The 22,705-nt window shown below is 44.2% G+C and overlaps 1 protein-coding gene across 1 annotated transcript in view; it reads left to right on the top strand.

Moving 5' to 3' along the window:
* The window catches only part of LOC147707494 (CD109 antigen-like), a 502,391-nt gene that overhangs the window by 315,750 nt on the left and 163,936 nt on the right, over positions 1-22,705 (top strand). Inside the window, exons 16-19 of the mRNA XM_086926510.1 lie at positions 582-608; positions 6,723-6,783; positions 6,966-7,047; positions 21,611-21,728. Of these exons, the coding sequence (XP_086782636.1) occupies positions 582-608; positions 6,723-6,783; positions 6,966-7,047; positions 21,611-21,728 (288 nt within the window). The remainder of the gene's footprint in view (positions 1-581; positions 609-6,722; positions 6,784-6,965; positions 7,048-21,610; positions 21,729-22,705) is intronic.

Here is a 22,705-nt window from a genome sequence, read left to right as displayed (position 1 = left end):
ATATCTCACTTTTGCATAGTGCGAGTTCCCAGGTTTGCCCCTTTCAACCCTGTGAATAGCTGTGCGTTTAGCACAAATGGACTGTGGAACAGGCCCTTTAGTGGGTCCCAACCTAAGCCCAGTAGTCCACTAGTGGCCAATGTCACCATATATACAAGTGTCTCTTCCAGCACTACAGCATGCTAAATGCTAGCCTGCTCTTGTATGCAGCCTTCAGGTGGCAGAGTCTGGTCGAAGTCGACTAAACCTTTCATTATCACACATGTTGTTTATATGACCTGCTAATGTGTTTTAAAAGTTAGCTACCTCATAAGTTTTGTTCAAACTTATGCTGGGGTTTGTATATATTAAAACATATACAAAGTAATGCTGGTGGAATTAAATACTGCAGGGGGAGCAAACGATGAGGGAGCGTGGATATGAAAATAATCAACATACTTTACTGCTTAACCTGTGGAAAAGTGTTGAGATGTACTTTCCCTTCTTTATATTTCCTATTGAAAATAGTTCAATTGTCAAACTATTGCATTATGCTATAATGGCAGTTATTGAGATTGACTGTTTTCCTTTTCTTTCCGTAGGTGTCAAATGAGCTAATGGCTGGCCAGGTAGGATTTGTTTGTTCTTTCTATTGTGTAAGCCTTTACACGCAGCCTATTCTCTACAATGGCAAAGTAGATAGTACAAATAAAATGCTTTCCTTCCCTCTGAAAATGTAAATCATCTGTTCATGTAAGGTGCATTGTCATTTCATCTCATGAAGATACCATGCTGCGCTATTGATGCAGTTAGTCGGTTAGAACCAAATTGTTCTCTTTTTTGTAATGTCCAGTGGCTAAGAAGTTGACATAAATCAACTAATGGGTCATCTAGAAGATGTAGAAAGCATCTGTTAATTGTAGTCATATGACATGTGCCTCAGTGAGTAGATTATTGTTGCCACGGGCAAAGATTCTTTTTGGCTCAAACCCCTACCTCCCCACCTCTTCACATCACCTCGCACCTCAAAGAGCTCCACTGGTTCCAACTCCACAAAGGAGCACTCTTCAAGCTCCTCAAGCACACATGTGCAAAACCTTACATAGCATTGGCTCTACATACTTCAACAGCCACATAACCTCCCACACCCCTACAGGACACCTTCGCTCAGCTGTACTCCTATTCACACTCATTCCTGCATTCACAGTATCATATTTAGTGGTTATGCCTTCTCATACCTTGCTCATAAAGCCTGGAATGATCTGCCCCTGCACATCAGAGCCACCTCCTCACTCCTTGAATTCTGCAAGAACCCTAAGACTTGGCTCTCCCATTAACCTCCACCCTGCCTCGGCCCATACTGCTATTGCTTCAACACCGGGATACCTTCTTGTGTGATTTGTGCGCTTCATAAATAAAAGAAACATTTAATATAACACAACTACATCACCTTAATACCACTCCCAATGCCTCCCTTAATAATTCTATCAGTAACATCTTCAAACAAGCATTGGCCACATGCGCGCCTCGCGCGTAAAGTAAACAAATAAATTTAAAAAAAACAAGCCCTGGAGTTGTGTGTGCGCGTGCACTAGAAGTAGGGGGGAGAAGGGGGGCCTGTGGGATTTACTTGCGGAAGCAATAATTGCTACCATATGGCGGCACTCGCTCCCGCAAGTAAATCTCCTCACATGCATCTGTTGTCATTGAAGGCAATGGGACGCGTGCACGTGTTTGGCTGAAAAGCCATGACGATTGGAAAAGGTATTTTTGCCTATACAGCGCATGCGCACTGCGTAGGCGAGACCTAAAAATGCCTCATTGTACAAACAAGTACCTCCCATAACAAGCATTTGCAATGCAACAGGTCTAGTATTAGTTAGAGTTAGAGAATTTGGCATTGTTTATATTTAGCTGGATATCTTTGCTGGTCTGTGTACTGTGTGTGTTAGAGACTGGGAGGTGTGTATGTATATGTGGAGTAAGTATGTGTATTATAGCGTTCCCATGCCATGTTTACAATGCCAGTGAGGCTAACAGTAGACATATACACAGAGACAAACATACAGAGAGACACATGCACCGATACACACATAGAGACAAACACACACAAATGCACACAGAGAGACAAACACGCACATAGAAACATACACACAGAGAAGCACAGTCACGCACACAGAGAGACTGACACACCTATGGAAACGCACACACAGACAGAGACACAGATAGAAACAAAGATGCACACACAGAGAAGAGACGTACTTACAGAGACAAATGCACATATAGAGACGCACACACAGAAAAATGCACGCAGATAGAGACATGCACACCGAGACAGAGATGTGCACTGAGAGACAGAAACATGCACATAGAGATGCACACACAGATACAGAAACGCGCACACAGCAAAAAACACACGCAGACAGAGATATGCACACAAGACAGAGACATGCACACAGACACAGAAACGCACACACAGAGATAGAGGCGTATACATAAAGAGACATGCACACACAGAGACAGACACTCAGACACAGACTGAGACACTCAGAGAATCACAGACACACAGATACTGACACAAAAAAACGATAGTTTGGTAACTAAATGGGCTAAAGCATCTGCTACAGGGGCTTGTGCTTAACCTTATGTTTACAGTTGTGTTTAACTGTATCCCCACCCCTTACTCCCACAGCTGTGAATATGTTGCCCCTCTGTGTTTAAATACAGTACAAGGCAATAAAATATAGTTAATTGCTCTGGTGTTTATGTTTGGGCGATGTGTTTTGATGTTAATGCACATTTTGCGAAGTGCTTCAAAAGGTGTCTTTCAGTTGGGCAGTATCAGCGATACTTCAGATGAAACAAGTACTGACGCTTTAAAGCCACCGCCGCTTTTATAGCTTCAATGGGACAGATAGTTCCATATATTCTGGGGAGTAAGCATCTGGAAATGCGTAGTGCCTACCCGACTTCAATGCAGGGAAAGGGGACTGGCATTTCTAAGGAGCACAGCAATGTTATTGATAAGGCAAGCACTGCGAGCGGTTGAGCTTACAGCAGGTACATACACTGCGAATTCTCCATTGAAAGCACTGGAGAAAGGGACCGGGAGACAGCAGAAGCCTGCAGGGGCAGAGAGCCCCCTCCCCTGCAGCTTGAACGTCCAGGGAGGTCGGGCGGGCGGGCAGAGGGGAGTGAAGCAACAGGGTGTGACGTGGCCCGTAAGGAATGCAAACAATGCTGTGACTCTTCAAGCTTCTTTCTGTAGAGTAGTAAATCAGTTTTCTTTCCATAAACCTGAAATGTGGAAAATGTTTTACATTGTTGCTGACAATGTCATTTAAGTCTTGGCATCACTCTAGCATATATTAATTTTGCGTAAATCACACGGTTTAATTCATATTACCTGTGAAGATTTTAGGGACTATTAAACTAATACAAAATCTCTTGCAAGAGAAAACAAGCACGACTATATTCATATGTTCCGCTTAAAAGAAGAGGTGCCTTAATCGATCTCAGCATAACTGCCACTGACATTTTCAGCCAGTTCCATTGCATGATATGCACGTTTTATTAGAAAAAAAACAGCTTTCAGATGAGCCGAAAATAGAAAGTGTACAGCCGCGAAGGAGGGGACGCTAGTCAGCCATAAATGGGAGAATGCGGCAAAGGAGGGTTAACACAATCATGAAGATAATTCAGCCCAATGGCAAAGCTCAGAGAAGACAGCAATGAATCATGCGCCTGTCGCGGGGAAGGTCATTTATTGATGGAAACTGAATATAGGATGTCTTGTACATACTAATTCAGTGTACCCATAAAAAATGTATTAGCTCTTTATGCAATAAAGCACACCTCCTGCACCCCTCAGCATTCTGGAACCTGCCCCACTGGAGGTTAATGGAGTTACGTCTCTGTGCTGCAGTTTTCTGAATGCTCGACTGTAATACAGTACAAGTGACATAATCATGTAATAGAAGTGTTGGGAGGATTTGTACAGGTAATGCAAGCGGAGTAAAGCTGTCATGGTTCCTGAACGCGTTGCGGTACTGTAAACGAAGTGGTGCATTAAAGTTAACTTGGAGCCAAATGTATTTATACAATATTGCTTTATATTTTTTGACTCGCCGATGTGCTAATATGACATGCATTGTGGAAAGGCATGCTTGCCTGGTAAGTGCAGGGAAATGCCCCAACACCTTACTAAACTACAACAAGCAGCACTGAAAGCGATCGCTTTCATGATCGCTATTGTAAAACGAGACATAAAAAAAAATACCCCCGCAAGTGGTGCCTGAGCGCGCGCCACTGCGAGCATATGTTTTCAATTATCGCGCCCATGTTTGAGCACTATAATTGAAAACATGGGCTTTGGTGCTGGTAACCGACATCAATAGGCCATGGGCGGAGCTATGGACCGCCCATGGCCTATTGCATGTTCTGTTAGAAAACAACATGCACGCAAAGCCCAATCAAAATGGACCTAGGAAATTAACACGCACAAGCGTGTGGAATTTCCAGGTCCCTTTTGAAAACCCATACAAAACTGCTCGCCAGCAAGTGCACTGCTGCGCAGTGCATCACGAGGGCTCGCCCTGAAAAGGATAAAGTCTTCCAAGAGCTCACAACACCTGTTACAGTATTACCTCCCAGAACTTCACAGTAACAGCTTAGTTAAACCCTTAAGGCAATAGTTCTCCTAAAGTGATTGATACCTCTCAATACCTCTCGTACTAACACTTCACAACTCCTCCAACCCCAACTACACAGTAACACAGCGCCAATAGCAGCAAGACTAACACCTTATCAAATGTGCCATAAATTACAACATTTTCATGTCTCTTAATCACCCCGGTCTCCTACAAAATAACACCATCCCAGTTAGTCTCACAGTCATGTGTCCCACATTTTTTCAAACCCTTCCCTCCAATAGCAAATATGTCTGTCTGCAGCTTTATACTCTTCTGAATGCACTGTCTGACGCTTTCTCTTCCTGCTAATATCCTCATGCAGGATGTCATTCTCTCTCATGCCTCTCCTCCAGCAGCTTTCTTCCTGTCGGCTGTCTCTGTGCAGTTTTTCCTTGAACCTAGCCTATCCCCTTGCAGCGTTCTTTTCTCTTGCCCAATTCTCCTCCTGCAGTCACTCGTTCTCCACTTTGTTTATTACTCACCTCCTGTCCTATTCTACAGCTCTCTCTTTCATGTAATTTCACTCCAACTAATTCCTTTCAACCAGCATCTTTCCTTTCGCCCTTTTGCATATGTGTCTGTAACTCTGTTTCAGTAGATAATCCGTGGTAACAAATACTGCCATTGTATATCATAGTTTACATTGCGGTGAGATCATGGATACACCAATACGTCCTGTTTGGGTCTTTGATGTTTAGTAGTGAAGTCAACAGTCGAGGATTGTTCATGATGGTTGTAGGAAAGAACATCACATTACACAGTTAGTCCAAGCCTAACTGCTTACTAATATAGATACATTGCCCACCTGCTATCAGGTTCTGATATTTGAATGCCTACTTGCTACACCTCTAGGGGTACGAACTATGTTAAATAAATAAACTGGTTGCCATGTTGAGCACTAAAACTGCACCTGAGCCTTATTCGTGATTTAACCATAATTGCTGGGGTCAATTTAATCTACGGTCATCTGTTTGAGAGACAGCATGGAGGGATATTCCAGGATCACTGCCCCTGTATACTGTAGTATTTTGCTGGTGGACAACAGCAACTTCTGCGTTGAGATATTTTTGCATGCCTCATTTCTGAAATTCCTTAATATTATCAAAAATGTGAAATAAATATATTTATGATTGAACTGCACGTAGATATAGATGCTCTGTTGAGAGAGGACATTTTCTGCTGGGAGCTTTTGCTTGGAAGAGCTTCAGACATTTGTTTTTTACCTACCTAGAGTAGTTGAGGTGCTGGTGTCATTTCTTCTGGCTTGTCTTCCTTGTATCCTTATTTCAAGTTGTACTTACCTAGTTACTTACCTAGTAACTTGATGTAAAACATGTGTACTACCACTCTCCATATGCTGGAGAACCCATTGAATGGTTAGGTCACCAAGGGCAATACTTTAGGCTCACTTCTACGTTCCCATGTGTCTCTAACGTTGATTGGGCGCAGTTTGGGTTTCCAAACATTGAGTGTTTGTAACTATCCCCTAGGTGAAGCTGTAAGGGTCAAAAAGTGCCTCATAGGTAACTGAGGGAAAACACTCTTCAAAGAAACAGGTACAACTGCAGTGATTCCCAACAAGCGAAGAGGTTCTATATATAATAACTATTTTAGTATAAGTGACATAGCTGCGTAGTGTTCTTTATTACATAGTGGAATACTATACAGAGTCACTCTAATTGATTTATTGAAGTGAGGACACTTATTTTCCCTTCAGGTATTAGTCCGGGCAGACAATTATGTAAATAACTGATGAAACTCGCTGCCCACAGAACTCAGTGGACCCACCTCATTAAATGTGGACCCTAAGACCGCTTAACTATTCAGGGTGAACATATTGGGAAGAAAGCTAGCCAGCTCCAGGTTTAAGGCTTATCTTGAAATATAAATACTTTGATATGATATTAGATTTGAAAAGAGGATATATTTGTCTCTTGTACTGAAGTAATACTAAGGTTGTCCCTTCTTTCAGTGCTCACTCTAAATGCAAGTTTCTTGTGACAGGCTACAATGCTTGTGGTATAGCCCTTACTTTTTGTTTCACACTTGCAGGAAGTTGACGGCCAGAGCATAACCGATGCCTACCTTGTATTCTATCCATTGGAAAGTGGAGGTATGTTGCTCTGATTGCTTTTGATTTTCATCATCTTTCTTCTAACAAAAACGATCCATTTGCTGCACCTGATTGCAATGGTATTATGATTTTGTTGAACATACTGCAGGTATTATCATATATTTTTACCAAACTAATGAAGCTACATGTTATTGATGGACACTTATCTATTTATTTTTTAGAAAATTGGTTTGCTCTTCCACTAAGCCTACTTCGTGGGAACAATGTTTCCAATACATGGATTTGGTTGGAGTCGAACATAAGGTATAATAATAATGTTTTCATCTTATTAAAACTAGTTCTATTGGTTTTCTTGGTTAAAATCAAACTGAGCCTACTTTTAGTTTGTAATATTGGCATGGAGCAGACATGCACTCTTTAATAAACCTGTTTCTTTGAGACACTGAGTAATTTTATTGGGCGTTTACGTGCACATTTGATGCTTAAGCTGAGGTCAGATGTTAGAGGTCAGATGTACAAATAACTGATCGCAAATACTGGTTGAAATGTTTTGATCAATGTTTGTGCAACAAGCAAAACATTTTATGACTAATGGGTCGGTTCTTAAAATTCACAATTGTGGTAGGTCACAATTCGACCTAGCTTATGAATATTGATGAGGTAGGTTTCAAATCGCAGCTCATTAAAATTGGAGGCCTTTACAAGGAGAGTCAATTGCTGGGTCAGCAGGCTACCATGTTTGTGATTACATTATAATAAAGCGAACTTTTTTTTAAAATGCAGCCCATTTTCCTTATTTAATACAGAGCTGTGTTTAACCCCTCAACTGCTGATAATTTTCCACCGCAGTGCTGAGCTCTTTTTTTTGGTCGAAGCCTACCAGACAGACAAGCTGCCTGGTTCGCTAACGATGCCTTAGGGACATTCAGAAAGTTTCCATGGAAATGCATTCTGCCCATTGCTTATCATGGGCTTTGTGGTTTGCAACTCCCATTCGCTTGCATTCTATTTGGTGGCACAGTTTATTTTAGGCTCTTCAGCTTGAGTTTGTCCCTGCCGTTTCCCAAAACCGATTCACTCTATTCTTCCACCAGTGCTAGATTTCTGTAAACAGGACTTTAAATCTACATCTTTTCTTGTCACATATTCTGTATATTCAAAGACAGAGGTCGAGGGTCAGGCTCTGTCTTACTGGTAGCTTGGTGTTTACTTTTCCTCATCTGACTTCAAAATGCGAGGATTTATGTGACTAGCATGCTGACTGCTGTGGGTGTGCTTGAGGAGGGTTGTACAATCGTATTTGTTTTCTAGCACACAACAAAATTTAAATGTCTGTAAATTAACTACAGATATTTCAGAATATATCAGAATTAGAAAATCACAAATGAAGCACATTTTTTGGTAATTCCAAAGTTTGGGGAAAACAAATATTTTACTAAGATAAAAAAATCAATATAATCGTTATTGACATTTCCCCACATTATTGTTTGTGCACTGTATACTTTTATCAGTAAAACTGTATGTCTGCACAAATGTAATGGGCATTTCACTTGAAGATGTGTGGTCTGTAAGGGCAGTGCACTACCCCATCATGCATACTTCATTTTACCTCACTCCACTCTACTCTGCATCACTCCACACCACTTCACTCTACTCTGCCCCACTTTACTCTTCGCCTCTCTACTCTACACCACTCTACAGCAATGCATTTTACCCAACACTTTTCTACTATGCATCACTGCACTCTTCACCTCGGTATTCTACACCACACCACTCGTCCCCATTCCACTCTATGCCACTCTATTTTGCAACACTACACTCTATGCCGCTGCACTTAACACCAATGTACTCTGCTCTGTACCACTCCAGTCTACACCATTGCACTTTGTAGCAATCCATTCTATGCCACTCTAATCTACTCTGCACTCTACACCCCTCTACTCGATTCGATTCAAAATCTTTATTCGGATTCCAACAAATCCATAAAAGCACAGTTAAAATACAATTCAACATTTTTTAGAAGTTACAATAAATGTAATAGATGTAATAAAATACATATCAATACAATTACAAAGTAACATATTTCTCATTATATAAAGTGCAAAAGAGGTCAGCAGTCAGAGATAGTGTAAATAAATCAGGGGCATTCCATTGTTTTACGTACATTAAAAATAACTTTTAAGAAAGTGCTTGTGCGGAATATCATCATCCTCTAATTTTAGGAGCATTAAATAGGACTGATTCCAGGAGAGCGGTCTATGTTTTTTAAAATATGGGGCTAAAAACCATTTAATATATTTCATATAGAACTTACAAATAAAAAAGAAGTGTAAATCATTTTGTTTACTAACTCCGTCGCAAGGACACAGAGTATTTCCAGGTGTGCTGTGTCCCAAAGGAAAACAGAGTGAAAACTTAATAGTTCCGGCTCTCATTCTGAAGAGTAAGGATCTTTCCCAATTAGACATTGGCAGTATCAAATACAATGTAAGTTGCTGAATAGATAAGCCATTGTTAGTATAGGACACAACAGTTTGTTTCCGCATCTCATCTGACAGTCTCTTTTCATTATAGGTGGCATATAGTTCAAATTTGACTTCCTTTTTATCATTACTCTTGATATGAGATGGGTTATCAAAGAGATCACCTCTGCCTATGCTAGACAAACCTTCCTGTATACCACAAAGCCATGGGATCCTGTTCCATTTATCACAGGCTAGGCACTCCCTCAGGATATCCTGTGTTAAACTAGCATAGTCATTTGCCCAAATGGCCAGCCAGAATAGTGCAGGCCTTGCAGCAATAAAATCACTGATATACGGTATATTCAACTCTGAGTGACAGATGTACCCCGATGATGAAATGGGGGCCCCCAGCAGTTTCCTACAGAGCCGATTCTCTTCTCTTTGTAATGTAGGGGTTTTTACTAACCCCCAGATTTTGGCGCCGTAGGTTGCCACAGGAGTGCATTGTAGACTGTATATCTTTAGGATTGCTTTAGTTGCTCCAATTCTCCTCGGTCTGGGAAGGGATAAAATTGAGTTTATGGCCTTTGAGAACTTGCCTGTGGTGTGGGCAATATGCCCACTCCACAGGCCGTTCGCAGCAAAGACCATACCTAAATATAGAAAAGTCTTAGTTGAGAGCAACTTATCAGCTCCTACCGTGATGGAATTTAGTTGTTTGGCGCCCAGCCCACAGGACATAATAAATGATTTATTAAAATTTACCTTAAGGTCCAGGTTCCCCATATAATAAGAAAAATCCCTGACTAGTGCGCGTAGGGCATTAGGTGTTAATCCCATGAGCACAGGGTAGTAAGCCTCCTTTGATTTTGGGAACATCTGTGGTGGCCCTCTTCAGGGAATTACTCAGGCCATTTATGTAGATAATAAATAACAGGGGTGCTAAAACGCACACCTGCCTCACACCTCTTTCAACATTAATTGGCCCGGAAACTGTGCCCTCCATATCAATCCGTACCTGCGCCTTTGTATCTTTGTGCAGGTAGGCAAGGAAGTGTACCAAGGGGGCATCTAGGCCGTAGGACAAAAGAGTCGACCACAATTTTGACCTATTTACCAGGTCAAATGCGGACGATAAATCCATGGATGCAAGGTAAATGGGCGATGCCTTGGCTATGTTATATTTGCTTATTAAAAGATTTAAATTTAGGCATTGTTCGATAGTCCCAACCTTACATCTAAAACCCATTTGACAACGGTCTAGTACCCCCATTTCCTCGGCCCAGTCGTTAACTCTATTATACAATACCCTACCCAAGATCTTCAGTGTGTTGTCCAGGAGCGAAATGGGCCTATAATTTGCAGGGTCAGATCTTTCGCCCTTTTTATAAATGGGCACAATTATGCTCGTGGACCAGGTCGCAGGTATTGGGACAAACGGGAGACTATTAAAAATGTTTACAAAAATCAGTCCCCTCTACTCAACACCAATGTACTCTACTTTGCACCACAGGGATGGTAAAGCGGGGGGGGGTTAATTATCCCAAATAAAACTTACCTCAAAGCATCCGGCCAACCGGCCGCCACCATTCCTGTGTCCTCTTCTGTCTTTATTTCTGCAGTCTGGCCAGCAGCAGGAATCACTCATCACACAGGCTCCCTTAAGCCAATAACAACGCTGCAATGCAGTGTTTTGATTGGTCTGAGTGCCGTAGAGCGGCGCTCCGACTGGAACAGGCTCATGTGCGTGATCCTAATCAGGCTGTTTGGTCAGACCAAGAGGGCAAACCACTACTCCCCTGGTCAGTCCCACACTGGAAATAGGCCACTGACTGCATGCAATAGGAAAAAAAAAAGACAATAATGATGTGTTATTGTCATTTCCTTTTTCCTTTTTGTGCAGTCGGGCTACGCTTCTCTGCCTTAGTGGAGGAGCCGCCTCTGGCGCCCCACTCCCCTCTACTCTGAAACAATCTACTGTACGCCGATGCAGTCAGTGCCACTGCCCTCAATGCCACTGAAATCTTTGCAACTCCACTCTGTGGCACTCCTCTGCGCACCACCCTAGACCACACTGCGCCACTCTACTCTATGCCACTGCATCCTGCTCTGCACCACTGCACTGTACACCAATGCACTATTGTACTCTACGCAAGTCTACTGTGCACCGTTCTTTGCCTCTGAACTCCATGACAATGTACTTTACACTACTCTACTATACATCATTGCACTCTATGACATTGTACTCTGCAACACTGCACTTTCTGCAACTTAACTGTACACCACTGCACTCTACTTTGAACAACTCCACACCACTCTATGCCAATGCACTCTACTCCATGACACTTAGCATCACCCCACTCTATGGTACTGCACTCTACCCTGCACCGCCCCACTGCACTCTGCACCACTCTACTCTGTTCCACTTCACTTCACTGTACTCTACTCTACTCTGTAACACTGCAGTTTATGCCACTGCACTCTACTCTGCACCACTCTACACTATGCCAATGTACTGTACATCAATGCAATCTACACCAGTCTACTCTGCATTGCTCCTTTTTGTGCCACTCTTAACCAAGCCTCTCAAAGCCACTGTAATCTACTCTGCACCGCTGCACTCTATGACACTGCATTCTATGACACTGGACTCCACAACACTGCACTCTGTCACTGCACTCTTTGCCACTGCACTCCACTCTGAAACAATTTACTCTGCACTCTACATGACTCTATTCCACTCTGCACCAATATACTCTATGCCACTCCACTCCACGCCACTGAAACCTACCCCATGCCACCCCACACCACCCTATTCTACACATCTGCGCTCTAAATCCCTGTACTCAATCAATCAATCAATCAATCAATCAATTGTAGAGCACGCTACTCACCAGTAAGGGTCTCAAGGTGTTGGGGGGCAGGTGGTGCTGCTACTGCTAGAACAGCCAGGTCTTGAGTAGCCTCAAGACCTCAGAAGGTCTTTGGTCTGCTGCAGGAGGATGGGGAGGGTGTTCCAGGACTTGGCGGAGAGGTAGGAGAACGATCAGCCGCCGGTGGTCCTTCTTCGGATGCGGGGGACGGTGGTGAGGGTGAGGTTGGTGGAGCGGAGCTGGCGATTTGGGTTGTAGAAGGTGAGACGTCTTTTGAGGTAGGTTGGTCCGGTGTTGTGGAGTGCCTTCCTTGAGTGCGTGGGTGAGGAGCTTGAAGGTGTTCCTCTTGTTGATGGGAAGCCAGTGCAGGTGTCTCAGGTGGGGTGTGATGTGGTTGTGGCGAGGGATGTCGAGGATCAGGCGTGTGGAGGCGTTCTGTATGTGTTTCAGTCGTTTCAGTAGTTTGGCCGGGGCTCCAGGGTAGAGGTCATTTCCGTAGTCCAGGCTGCTGCTGACAAGGGCCTGGGTGACCGTTTTTCTTGTGTCAGTGGGGATCCACCTGTAGATCTTTCGGAGCATGCGGAGGGTGTTGACGCAGAGGATGAGATGGCGTTGATTTGCTTGGTCATGGAGAGTGTTGAGTCGAGGATGAATTCCAGGTTGCGTGCATGGTCAGTGGGTGTCGGAGATGCACCCAGCACAGTCGGCCACCGGGAGACGTCCCAGGTTGAGGGGGTGGAGCTGAGTATGGGGACCTTGTCTTGTCAGAGTTCAGTTTCAGATGGCTGTTCTTCATCCATTTGGCGACGACTTTCATTCCTTCATGGAGGTTCGTTTTGGCGGTGAGAGGGTTTTTAGTGAGGGAGAGGATCAGCTGTTTGTCGTCGGCGTAGGAGATGATGTTGATGTCGTGCAGTCTGGCGACGCGGGCGAGCGGGCCGTGTAGATGTTGAACAGAGTCGGGCTGAGGGATGATCCTTGGGGTATGCCACAGATGATCTTGGAGGGTTGGGTTCGGAAGGGGGAGGCGGACTCTCTGGGTTCTGTCGGAGAGGAAGGAGGTGGTCCAGTCCAGTACTTTGCCATGGATTCCTGCGTCGTGGAGGCGAGTGCGTAGGGTCCGGTGGCAGACTGTGTCGAAAGCGGCTGAGAGGTCCAGGAGGATGAGGGCCGCGGACTTGCCATTGTTCAGCAGGGCCCTGATGTCATCAGTGGGAGCGAAGAGGGCTGTTTCGATGCTGTAGTTGCTGCGGAAACCGGACTGAGATGGGTCCAGGATGTTGTTCTCCTCGAGGTAGTTGGTCAGCTGTTTGTTGACGGTCTTCTTGATGACCTTCACCGGGAATGGGAGCAGGGAGATGGGCCGGAAGTTCTTGAGGTCCCTTGGGTCTGCCTTGGGTTTCTTGAGCAGGGCGTTGATTTTGGCATGCTTCCAGCTCTCTGGGAAGGTTGCGGTCTCGAAGGAGATGTTGATGGCCTTGCGGAGGTGGGTTGCGATGGTGGCGCTGGCTTTGTTAAAGATGTGGTGAGGGCATGGGTCTGACAGGGAGCTGGAGTGGATAGTGTTCATGATTTTGATACTGTTGTCGTTGTTGATGTTTGTCCATGAGAGCAGGGGGTCACTGTGGGTGGTGGCCCTGAGGTCCGGGTGTCGTCAGATGCCATGGTCGTCTGTTTGTCAAAGCTGTTGTGGATGTCTGCGATCTTGCGGTGGAGGGGGCAAGGGAGTTGCACAGGTCTTGCGATGGTGGAATGTCGTTGGTGTTGATGCTGGGGTTGGAGAGTTCCTTCACAATGTTGAAGAGCTCTTTGCTGTTGTGTGCGTTGTTGTCGAGGCGGTCCTTGAAGGTGGTCGTTTTGACAGATCTGATGAGATGATGGTGTTGCTGCATGGCGTTCTTGTAGGCTGCTTGGTTCTCCAGTGTCTGTTCGTGGCATCATTTCTTCTATGATTTTTGGCATTTTCTGTTTGGAGTTCTGGAGGTCCGGGGTGAACCAGCTGACGTTCCTGTTGGTGCATCTGCTGGAGGGATTCTTGACTGGCGAGGGTGTTGGTGCAGTTGTTGATTCAGCATCTGAGGTTGCTGGGGGCGGAGTCAGGGTCAGTGGGGTCGGGGGTGGGCTCCGGGTGAGGGTGGTGGTTAGCTGGTCTTCAGTGATTTTGTTCCAGCAGCAGCGGGGGATCTGTTGGGTGCGGTGGTGCGTGGTGGGTTTCCAGAAGGTGAAGTGCATGCAGCGGTGGTCAGTCCAGTGGAGTTCGGAGGTGTGGTTGAAGGAGACATGGGAGCTTGCAGAGAAGATGGGATCCAGCGTGTGGTGGTAGAGTGGGTGGTAGAGTGGGTGGGCGTCATTACGAGCTGTCTTAGTCCGAGGTTGTCAAACAGGGTAATGGAGTTGGTGTCTTTGTTGTTATCGAGGTGGAAGTTCAGGTCTCCTAGGAGGATGTAGTCCATGGAGGGGAGGACGTGCATGCTGATGAAGTCGGCAATGGAGTTGCTGAACTGTGGCCAGGGTCTGGGGGGTCTGTAGATCAGAGTTTCTCTGAGGGTGGTGTTGGGATCGGTGTGGATCTGAATGTGCAGGGGTTCAGCTGTGCTGAGGGTGTCATCGGAGTTGGTAGAGACCTTGAGGGTGGACTTGTGGATTATGGTCTCTGTGGGTGATCTTGTAGCTGTCCGGAATGGCTTTGGCGATGTCTGGTGCTGAGGAGTTGTTCAACCAGGTTTCTGTCAGGAAGGCGACGTCCGGGGAGGATGTGTCGAGCAGGTCTCAGATTTCGTCGGCGTGTTTGCTTGCGGAGCGGGTGTTCAGGAGTATGCAACAGAGGTGGTTGAGTCCTGTCCTGGTAGGCGTATTGACGACTCTGGTGCTGGTGAAGCTGCAGTTCTGGCAGGAGAAGAGTCTTGGGTGCGCCTTGGGGAGGCCTGGAAGCAGTTGTGTTCTCGTCCGGTGTTGAGTGCATGGAGGGTGCTGCCATCATAGCGGAGTCGGGTGTCATGGCGCTCGCGGGGGCAGGTGTTCTGGCGCTGGTCCAGGCGCGGACTGGCACAGATGGGCTTGCCTTAGGCACAGCTGCGCAGCGGCCACCATATAAGGGGAGGTGGGAGGGAGGAGCAGCTGGGAGGCTGGAACGGCGAGGCAAATGGGCGACGAGGTGTGTGGAGCCGCAGGGGATGCAGCAGCGGGGATACTGAGGGCAAAGCGAGCGGGGCAAGCGGACAGAAAAAGGGCACAAAAAAGGCGGGGAACAGCCACAAAAGAATACAATCACAAGCAGAGTGCAGACAGTTACCAGGAAAAGGAAAGGTTAAATACACAACAGTGCAATATTGAAAAAACTATCAAGCAGCACAGCCACGGGACACGATCCCACAGATTAGCGTCAGCAACTGGCTATGGGTCAGCGACACACAGGTGGTGCTGTGCGGCATGGAGAGCGACCTGCCTGGAGCAGGGTCAAGGGTCGCCAATCCAATCTACACCACTTTACTTAAAACCAATACATTCTATGCACTTCTCTCTACGCCAATCTACTCTGCACTACTGCACTGTAAACCACTATACTCTACTCTACAACACTCTACTCTACACCACTGCACTCTCCGCCACTTTACTCGACACCATTGTACTCTATGTCACTTTACTCTGCACCACTCTACACCACTGCACTCTACATCAATGCACTCTACGCCACTCAGCTCTACACCTCTGCACTCTTCAATACTCCACTCTTTAACACTCCACTATGCAACACTGAACTCTCTGCCACTCAACTCTACTTCACTCTACTCTGCACCAGGCTACCCTGCTCTATTGCATTCTGCACCACTGCAACACTCTACTCTGCACCACTCTATTCTGTGCCACTCTACTCTGCGCCACTCTCCTCCACACATCACATCTCTAATGCACTCTGCGCCAAAGCACTCTACGCCACTACAGTCTACACCACCACATGTTATGCCACTCTAAGATACTGTGTACCACTGCACTCTATGACACTGCACTCTACGCAACTTCACTCAATGCCTTTCTACTCAGCATCACACTACTCTGTGCCAGTGCACTCTTTCACATTCTCTATTCCCCACTGCACTCTTCATCATCTACACCACTCCAGTCCAGGCTCTCCACTCTACTCTGCACCATTCCACTCTAAACCGCTGCAGCGCTGCACTCTATGCCAATGCACCCTACACCACTACTCTATGCCACTGTCCTCTACACTTCACCACTTCACTCTACCCTGCATCACTCCACTCTACTCTTAAACAATTTACTCTAAGCCACTGCACTCTACAACACTCTACTCCATTCTGCGCACTCCACTCTACTCGACTCTGCAACACTCTAGTCTACGCCTCTGCACTGCACACCACTACTCTATGCCCCTGCACTCTAATCTGAACCACTCAACTCTACTCTGCACCACTACTCTTGATGCCTCTTCACTCTAGTCTGAACAATCTATTATATCCCACTACACTCTTCACCACTGCACTGTATGCCACTCTGCACCACTGCACTCTGCCCTGGACTCTACACTGCACCACTCAATGCCTCCCTACTCTACACCGCTCTAGTCTATTCCACTACGCTCTACACCACTGTACTTTAAACCATTACACTCTTACCATTGCACTCGACGCCACTTTACTCAAAACCAATGCACTCTACAGTAACTACTCTGCACCACTGCACTCTACTTCACTACGCTCTACACTGCAACTTTCTATGCCACTTAACAATACATCACTGCACGCTACAACACTCTACTCTGCAAGAAAGGCTGCACTGCACCATACGCCACTGCACAACTCAACTGCATTCCACTCTACTGTACACCACACCAAAGCACTCTATGCAACTACACTCTGCATCACTCCACGCCACTGTAATAAATTCAGCACCACTGCTCTCTACACCACTCTACTCTATGCCACTGCACCCTATGCCACTCTATGACACACCACTCCACTCTACCCTGCACCACTCCAATCCACTCTGCACCACTCCACTCTATGCCACTTGACTCTACTCTGAAACAATCTACTCTGCACCACCGCATTCTATGCCACTGTACTCTACTCCACTGCAATCTACTCTACACCTCTCTGCAGCACTCCATTCTCTGATACTCCATTCTATGAGGCTCTACTCCATTAAACTGTATTCCACTCTATAACATTATACTCCACTCTATGTCACTCTACAACAACACTTAACTATATGCGCTTACGCAACTCTCTCTTTGCCACTCCATGCCACTTTACTCCACTGTATTCTACAACACACTATTCCACTCTACTCAACTCCATGCCACTTCACTATGACACTCTGTGCCACTCCACTCTTCTCTAAGCCACTCGATTCTATAACACTCTACTCCACTCAATGCCATTTCACTCTCCTGCACTACTCTACTCTATGCCACTCCACTCTACCATAAGCCACCCCACTCTACAACACTCTACTCCCCACTATGCCCTTTTTACTCTCCTACTCTACTCTACTCTACTCCACTCTACTCTACGACAATCTACTGTGCTCTACACCAATCAACTGTAAAACACTCTACTCCACTCTGCTCAACACCACTCCACGACACTCAATACCACACCCTCTACGACACTCTGAGACTCTACTCCCTCCACGACACTTTACAACACTCTGCTCCACTGCACAACACTCCATGACACTCCACTCCATGACACTCAACTCTACTCTACACCACTGTACGCAAATCCACACCACTCCAAAACTCTCCACTCTACGATACTCCATTCCACGCCACTCTCCTTTACCCCATTAACATTGAGCTATGCTGAACAGCAGCCACACTGGTGTACAACATGGCTAAAACAAATTGGCAAAGCAAATAGCTCTTGCATAGGCAAGAACTATTGGCTGTGCTGATGCTTGCTTACATTTAGGATACTTCTTTCTTGCGCCTTCATAATTTTATTTCCACATAAGGGATCAATGCTAAATGTGTACATCCTATTTTTTTCCAACATCCTGGGGATTCCAATAGAACTATGGTTTGTACATTCCCTTGTAGAGTACAGAGAAGATAGTCAAAATATACCTACATTTCATTTCTGGAGGGGAAGTGGGGGAAAACGTGTTGTTTATACAAGTTTATGCTTTGTTCAAAAAATTGAATCCATAAAAAGTTTTCTGTGCTAAGATAACCATCTTCTCAGCTTTCATGAACAAGCAAAGCTACTTCTAAGAACATTTTTTACAAGAGATTTTGCATTTTCTAAGAGGTAGTCCATTTTCCCTATGTTTTGTGTTTTCATCCTGCGTGATGTTTCTGGCAGAAACCAGCTTGAACACTATGAGTGACCCTATAACCTATACATTTCTGAAATTTAGGCAAAACTCTGAAGTCAACATCTTATCATTTGTGTATATCCATGAAAGATTTTTATAGAAATTAATTGTTGAAATAAAGAATCGATAACAAAATTGCAATTGGTAACAATGTTTTCATCTGTCATTTTTCTTGTAATGATTGTGATCTACAGAACCCTTCGGTTCACAAGAATATGTAACGTTTGTAGGTTTTCCACAAGCATATGAGAGCTTTTAATCATTTATCATCATGTACCGACCTTGTAGCTATTTATATAGTACAATCTAATGAATGAAAAATTGGTGTGAAGGAAACCAATGTATCCATGAAATGTGCACAAGGTAATGAGCTTATGACCTTTGTTATTTGTAAACCTCTGAATGTGGGGTTAACCCTACTATCATGTTATTCAGTTGGCATTTTGCAAAATGCTTTTCTTGCAAACTGCCTTACATTTAGGAGCCAAACATGCAGAGAAATCCAATGGGTAATAACACATGGTCTACTATTCTGTGTTGCCACACGTCTCCCGAGTTGAAAACGGCACCCTACTTGTGTGGTTGAGCCTAGCACCTGAGATACAAAACAGCCCAAAATACACTCTGTTGATATCACATTTCACCAAGCAAAATCAATGTTTTTTAACACTGTGGATATCTGCTTAATCTGGGCCCAAGATTAGCCGTCTCACATGAAAGTCTACCAAACCTAGACATTTTTTGAAAACTAGACACACAGGAGATTTTAGGGTGGTGTGATTTGTGTGGACCCCATGATGTTTTCATACCCTTAAGGCGTTGCAAAAACGTTGGCCAAAAACTTGCCTTTTCTCATATTCCAGTGAGAAAGTTTAGGAATTTGGAGGGATCCACAAAATGTCTACCACCTAGTGTTCCCACACTTCTTTCATTACAAAAGGTATGTCACCTGTGTGGCTGGGCCTAGCACTTGTGGTCAAAAATGCCCCAAAACACAAAGTGGAGATATAAGAAACTCTGGGACAAAAACAACACTATTTGTTGATGTACGAAATGGTGGAATCTTGGCCCGGGCTGTGCTGCCCCCCAGGAAAACCTACCAAACCCAGGCGTTTCTGTACACTATACACTCAGGGCAGTCCAGATGGTATGATTTGAAAGGGTCCCATGAATTTGGACTTGCGAACCCCAAACTTTGGAAAAAACCTCAAATGTTCATGAGGGAAAGGTCTGGCATCTGTGGGGATCCACAGTTTACTTATCAACCAGGATTTACCACTGATCTCAGAATACAATATCTACCCAACCTGTGTGGGTGGGCCTAACCCCCACCACAGGGAAAACCTAACATCGCAACATTGGATGCTCAAATGCTTCTACTCATAACTAACCCTTTTGTTTTTCAATGTGGGTAGATGTGGGTTTTGGCCCTAAGCTTAGCGGGCATTTCGGGATACCTACGAAAACTCAGGTGTTCCTAAAAATGAGACACCTGAGGAAGTTCAGGGTGGTGTGACCTGTGTGGATCTTACTAGGTTTTATTTTGTTTATGTAACCAAAAAGTTCATGCAACCTTCAAACTTTGGTTGAAACACATGTTTTTCTGTGAGGGAAAGTTACAGAATTTGCAAGGAACCACAAATTGTGTGCCACCCAGCATTACCACTGATCTCCTAATAAAAATACTTTACCACTTGTCTTGGTGGGCCTAGAGCCCATGATACAAAATATCCCAGGATGCCACATGGAGACATACAAGTTATTGGGTACTTACAAGGCATTACCAACCTGCAGCGCACTCTACCCTACCCCTTACGCCTGGTTGTAGGGTCACCCACATGAAAAGCTTTGTGTATTTTAGTTATTTGCAAGTCATTTACAAATACAAAAACAGTTTCTGAAGTAGAAAAGTCGTTTTGACCTTCTTAATAAGTCTGTTTGCATTTCGACGTTTTACGTGCAAGCACAAATACATTTGAAAATATGTGAGAATGTATTTCTCCATTTATAATTTTAATTGAGAGCAACATTTATTTTTAGGTGATGAATCTTAGAATTTCAAACCATGGGTTTAGTTTGTCAAACTGATTGCATACTTTATTTTCAGAAAGTAATGCTCAGCCGTGGCACTAATACAGTTACGTGTTTGGATGTCTTGCGTGTCACCGATTGACCCAACTCTACTGTCCTTTTCAGCGGCAAATTCACATGTGACTGAGTTTTTCTCACACCCAACTGCATTTTCAGGCAGCAATATTTTTTGTTATATGATAAACCAACCAAATCTACCAAGGATTCAGAGCGAAAGGTCTTAAATATGACCAACTCAGTTCCCCATATTTCCCCATGCCATGTACCCACCTTCTGCCAGCCATAGCTTTGAAGCCTGCAGCTATTTCCCTCTGATTAGTAGTATTGCTTTTCCCATTAGCAGTATGGATTCATAAATACAAGCATACTAAGTACTGTTTATTAAAATCCAGAACTGTATAAGGATGTCACACATAAAATGCGCTGTGTGACAACCATTTAGCTTACTTCCCCCAGCACCACAAGCTTTTTTCAGAAAGAGATTAGAGAAAAGAAGTCAAAAACATAATAAAATTCAAATTGGGCGCGTATCTTGTCTCGCCAAAGGATAGGTTAATAAGGTGAGTCGGGTTGTACAGACACCCTGTAGCACCCCTGAAATGGTGATTTACACTGGTGTTGCGCACACACATGTCCAAAGGACATGTGTGTGTGTAACATCAAACTTAGAAAAATGCACTAAAGTGCATTTTTCTAAGTTTTCGCTATTTACCATGAAGTCAGACATCGCGGTAAATAGCGGCCAAAAATTGCGAATTGGGAATTCTGAAATGGTTCATGAATTGCATTTAAGGAATCTCAAATAGAGATTCCTTAAATGCAATTCATCGCAATTTAGCGATTTCAGATTTTGCGAATATTACATTTGGGATGATGAATCCCAAATGCAATAAAAGCGCCCGCAAAAGGCCAGATTCACAGAATCTTGCCCTTTGCGAGCCGATTTTACCTTCATGAATCTGGCTGTAAGTATTGACTATCGCAGGATTTGCTGATGTTAATTGAATCTAAGTAACAAACTCAGAGCTTTATTGATATGTGTTTATAACGAGTTAAACTTTGAAATCCTTCTTAAAGGCCTTTCTTTTTATTGTCTAGCTTTGGAAAAAATGCCAACCTACAAGCAACGGTGCCGAAAAGTATCACCACCTGGTTCGCCAGTGCCTTTGTTATTAGTGAAGAACTTGGCTTTGGACTAACAAGTGTAACTGCTGAGGTAATATGCGTCCTGTTTACAATGGTGCTGGAATACATTTTCAGAGTGGGAGTGCTGACATCAATGTTACATCACAATTGTCGGGGTCACTAAAAATAGGGGGGGGCAAAAAATGCGGTAGGGTTGACTAAATCATGCAGCAGGAAAATGCAAATTGTGAGCCGTAATGCTGCACATTTTGTGTCAGTATTACCTTTTTCTTTTCATTTTGAAACATGTTAACATTTGCTGGGCAAAGGTTTCACCTCATTAATAACACTTTGACACCCAAATACACAAATACAAATAAGCAATAAAAAGACGACCAGTCAACCTTAGTGAAGGGCCCTCCGGTATGTGATAACACATTGCAGCGTTTTTAGTAACTTTTGATTAGTTTGGTCTAGAAACTATTTTTTTATGAAATCTGCAGATTATGCTGCAGATAATGGATTATGTGGCAAATGAGGCAAATCTATAATTTTTCAGAAAAATCCCCACAGCTACATAATCACATAATCCCAGTGGACCAGACTATAGTCCAAAGGACTGTGAAAAATCAATGTGTCACAGAAGGACAAAGTGTGGTAAATGCACAATGACCATTCAGCAGGAGAGTGATATGGGTGTAGTATGTGTCCCGTGGGACGTGTAGGCGCACATTGTCGCAAATATATGACTTAAGCATGGTGAGTTAGGGTATTCCCATAGATTTTCCACTAAAGTGGCCTCTTGAAATGACCACTAAATTTGCATCAGACAAAAGGTGTTACTGCTATATCAATATAACTCAAAACATTGTGTGGAAATGTGGTTTCAGCAAACATTTAGCCTTTGCACACCACACGTAAAGTTTATTGATTTGTTTTGATCAAATACAATCTTTTTTTTCACTACACTTCCCAACCAAGTGCCTCATTTTTGCTTTGCTTGCTGCTGCTATATTTTAAAATATTTGTACAGTTCATGTACAAACCTTTATATTGTGTTGTATGTTA

The sequence above is a fragment of the Lissotriton vulgaris genome, chromosome 6 (assembly GCF_964263255.1).
Source record: "Lissotriton vulgaris chromosome 6, aLisVul1.2, whole genome shotgun sequence".
Taxonomy (NCBI): Eukaryota; Metazoa; Chordata; class Amphibia; order Caudata; family Salamandridae; genus Lissotriton; species Lissotriton vulgaris.
Note: the sequence above shows the minus strand (reverse complement) of the source record. Positions and strands in the feature narration are given on the sequence as shown.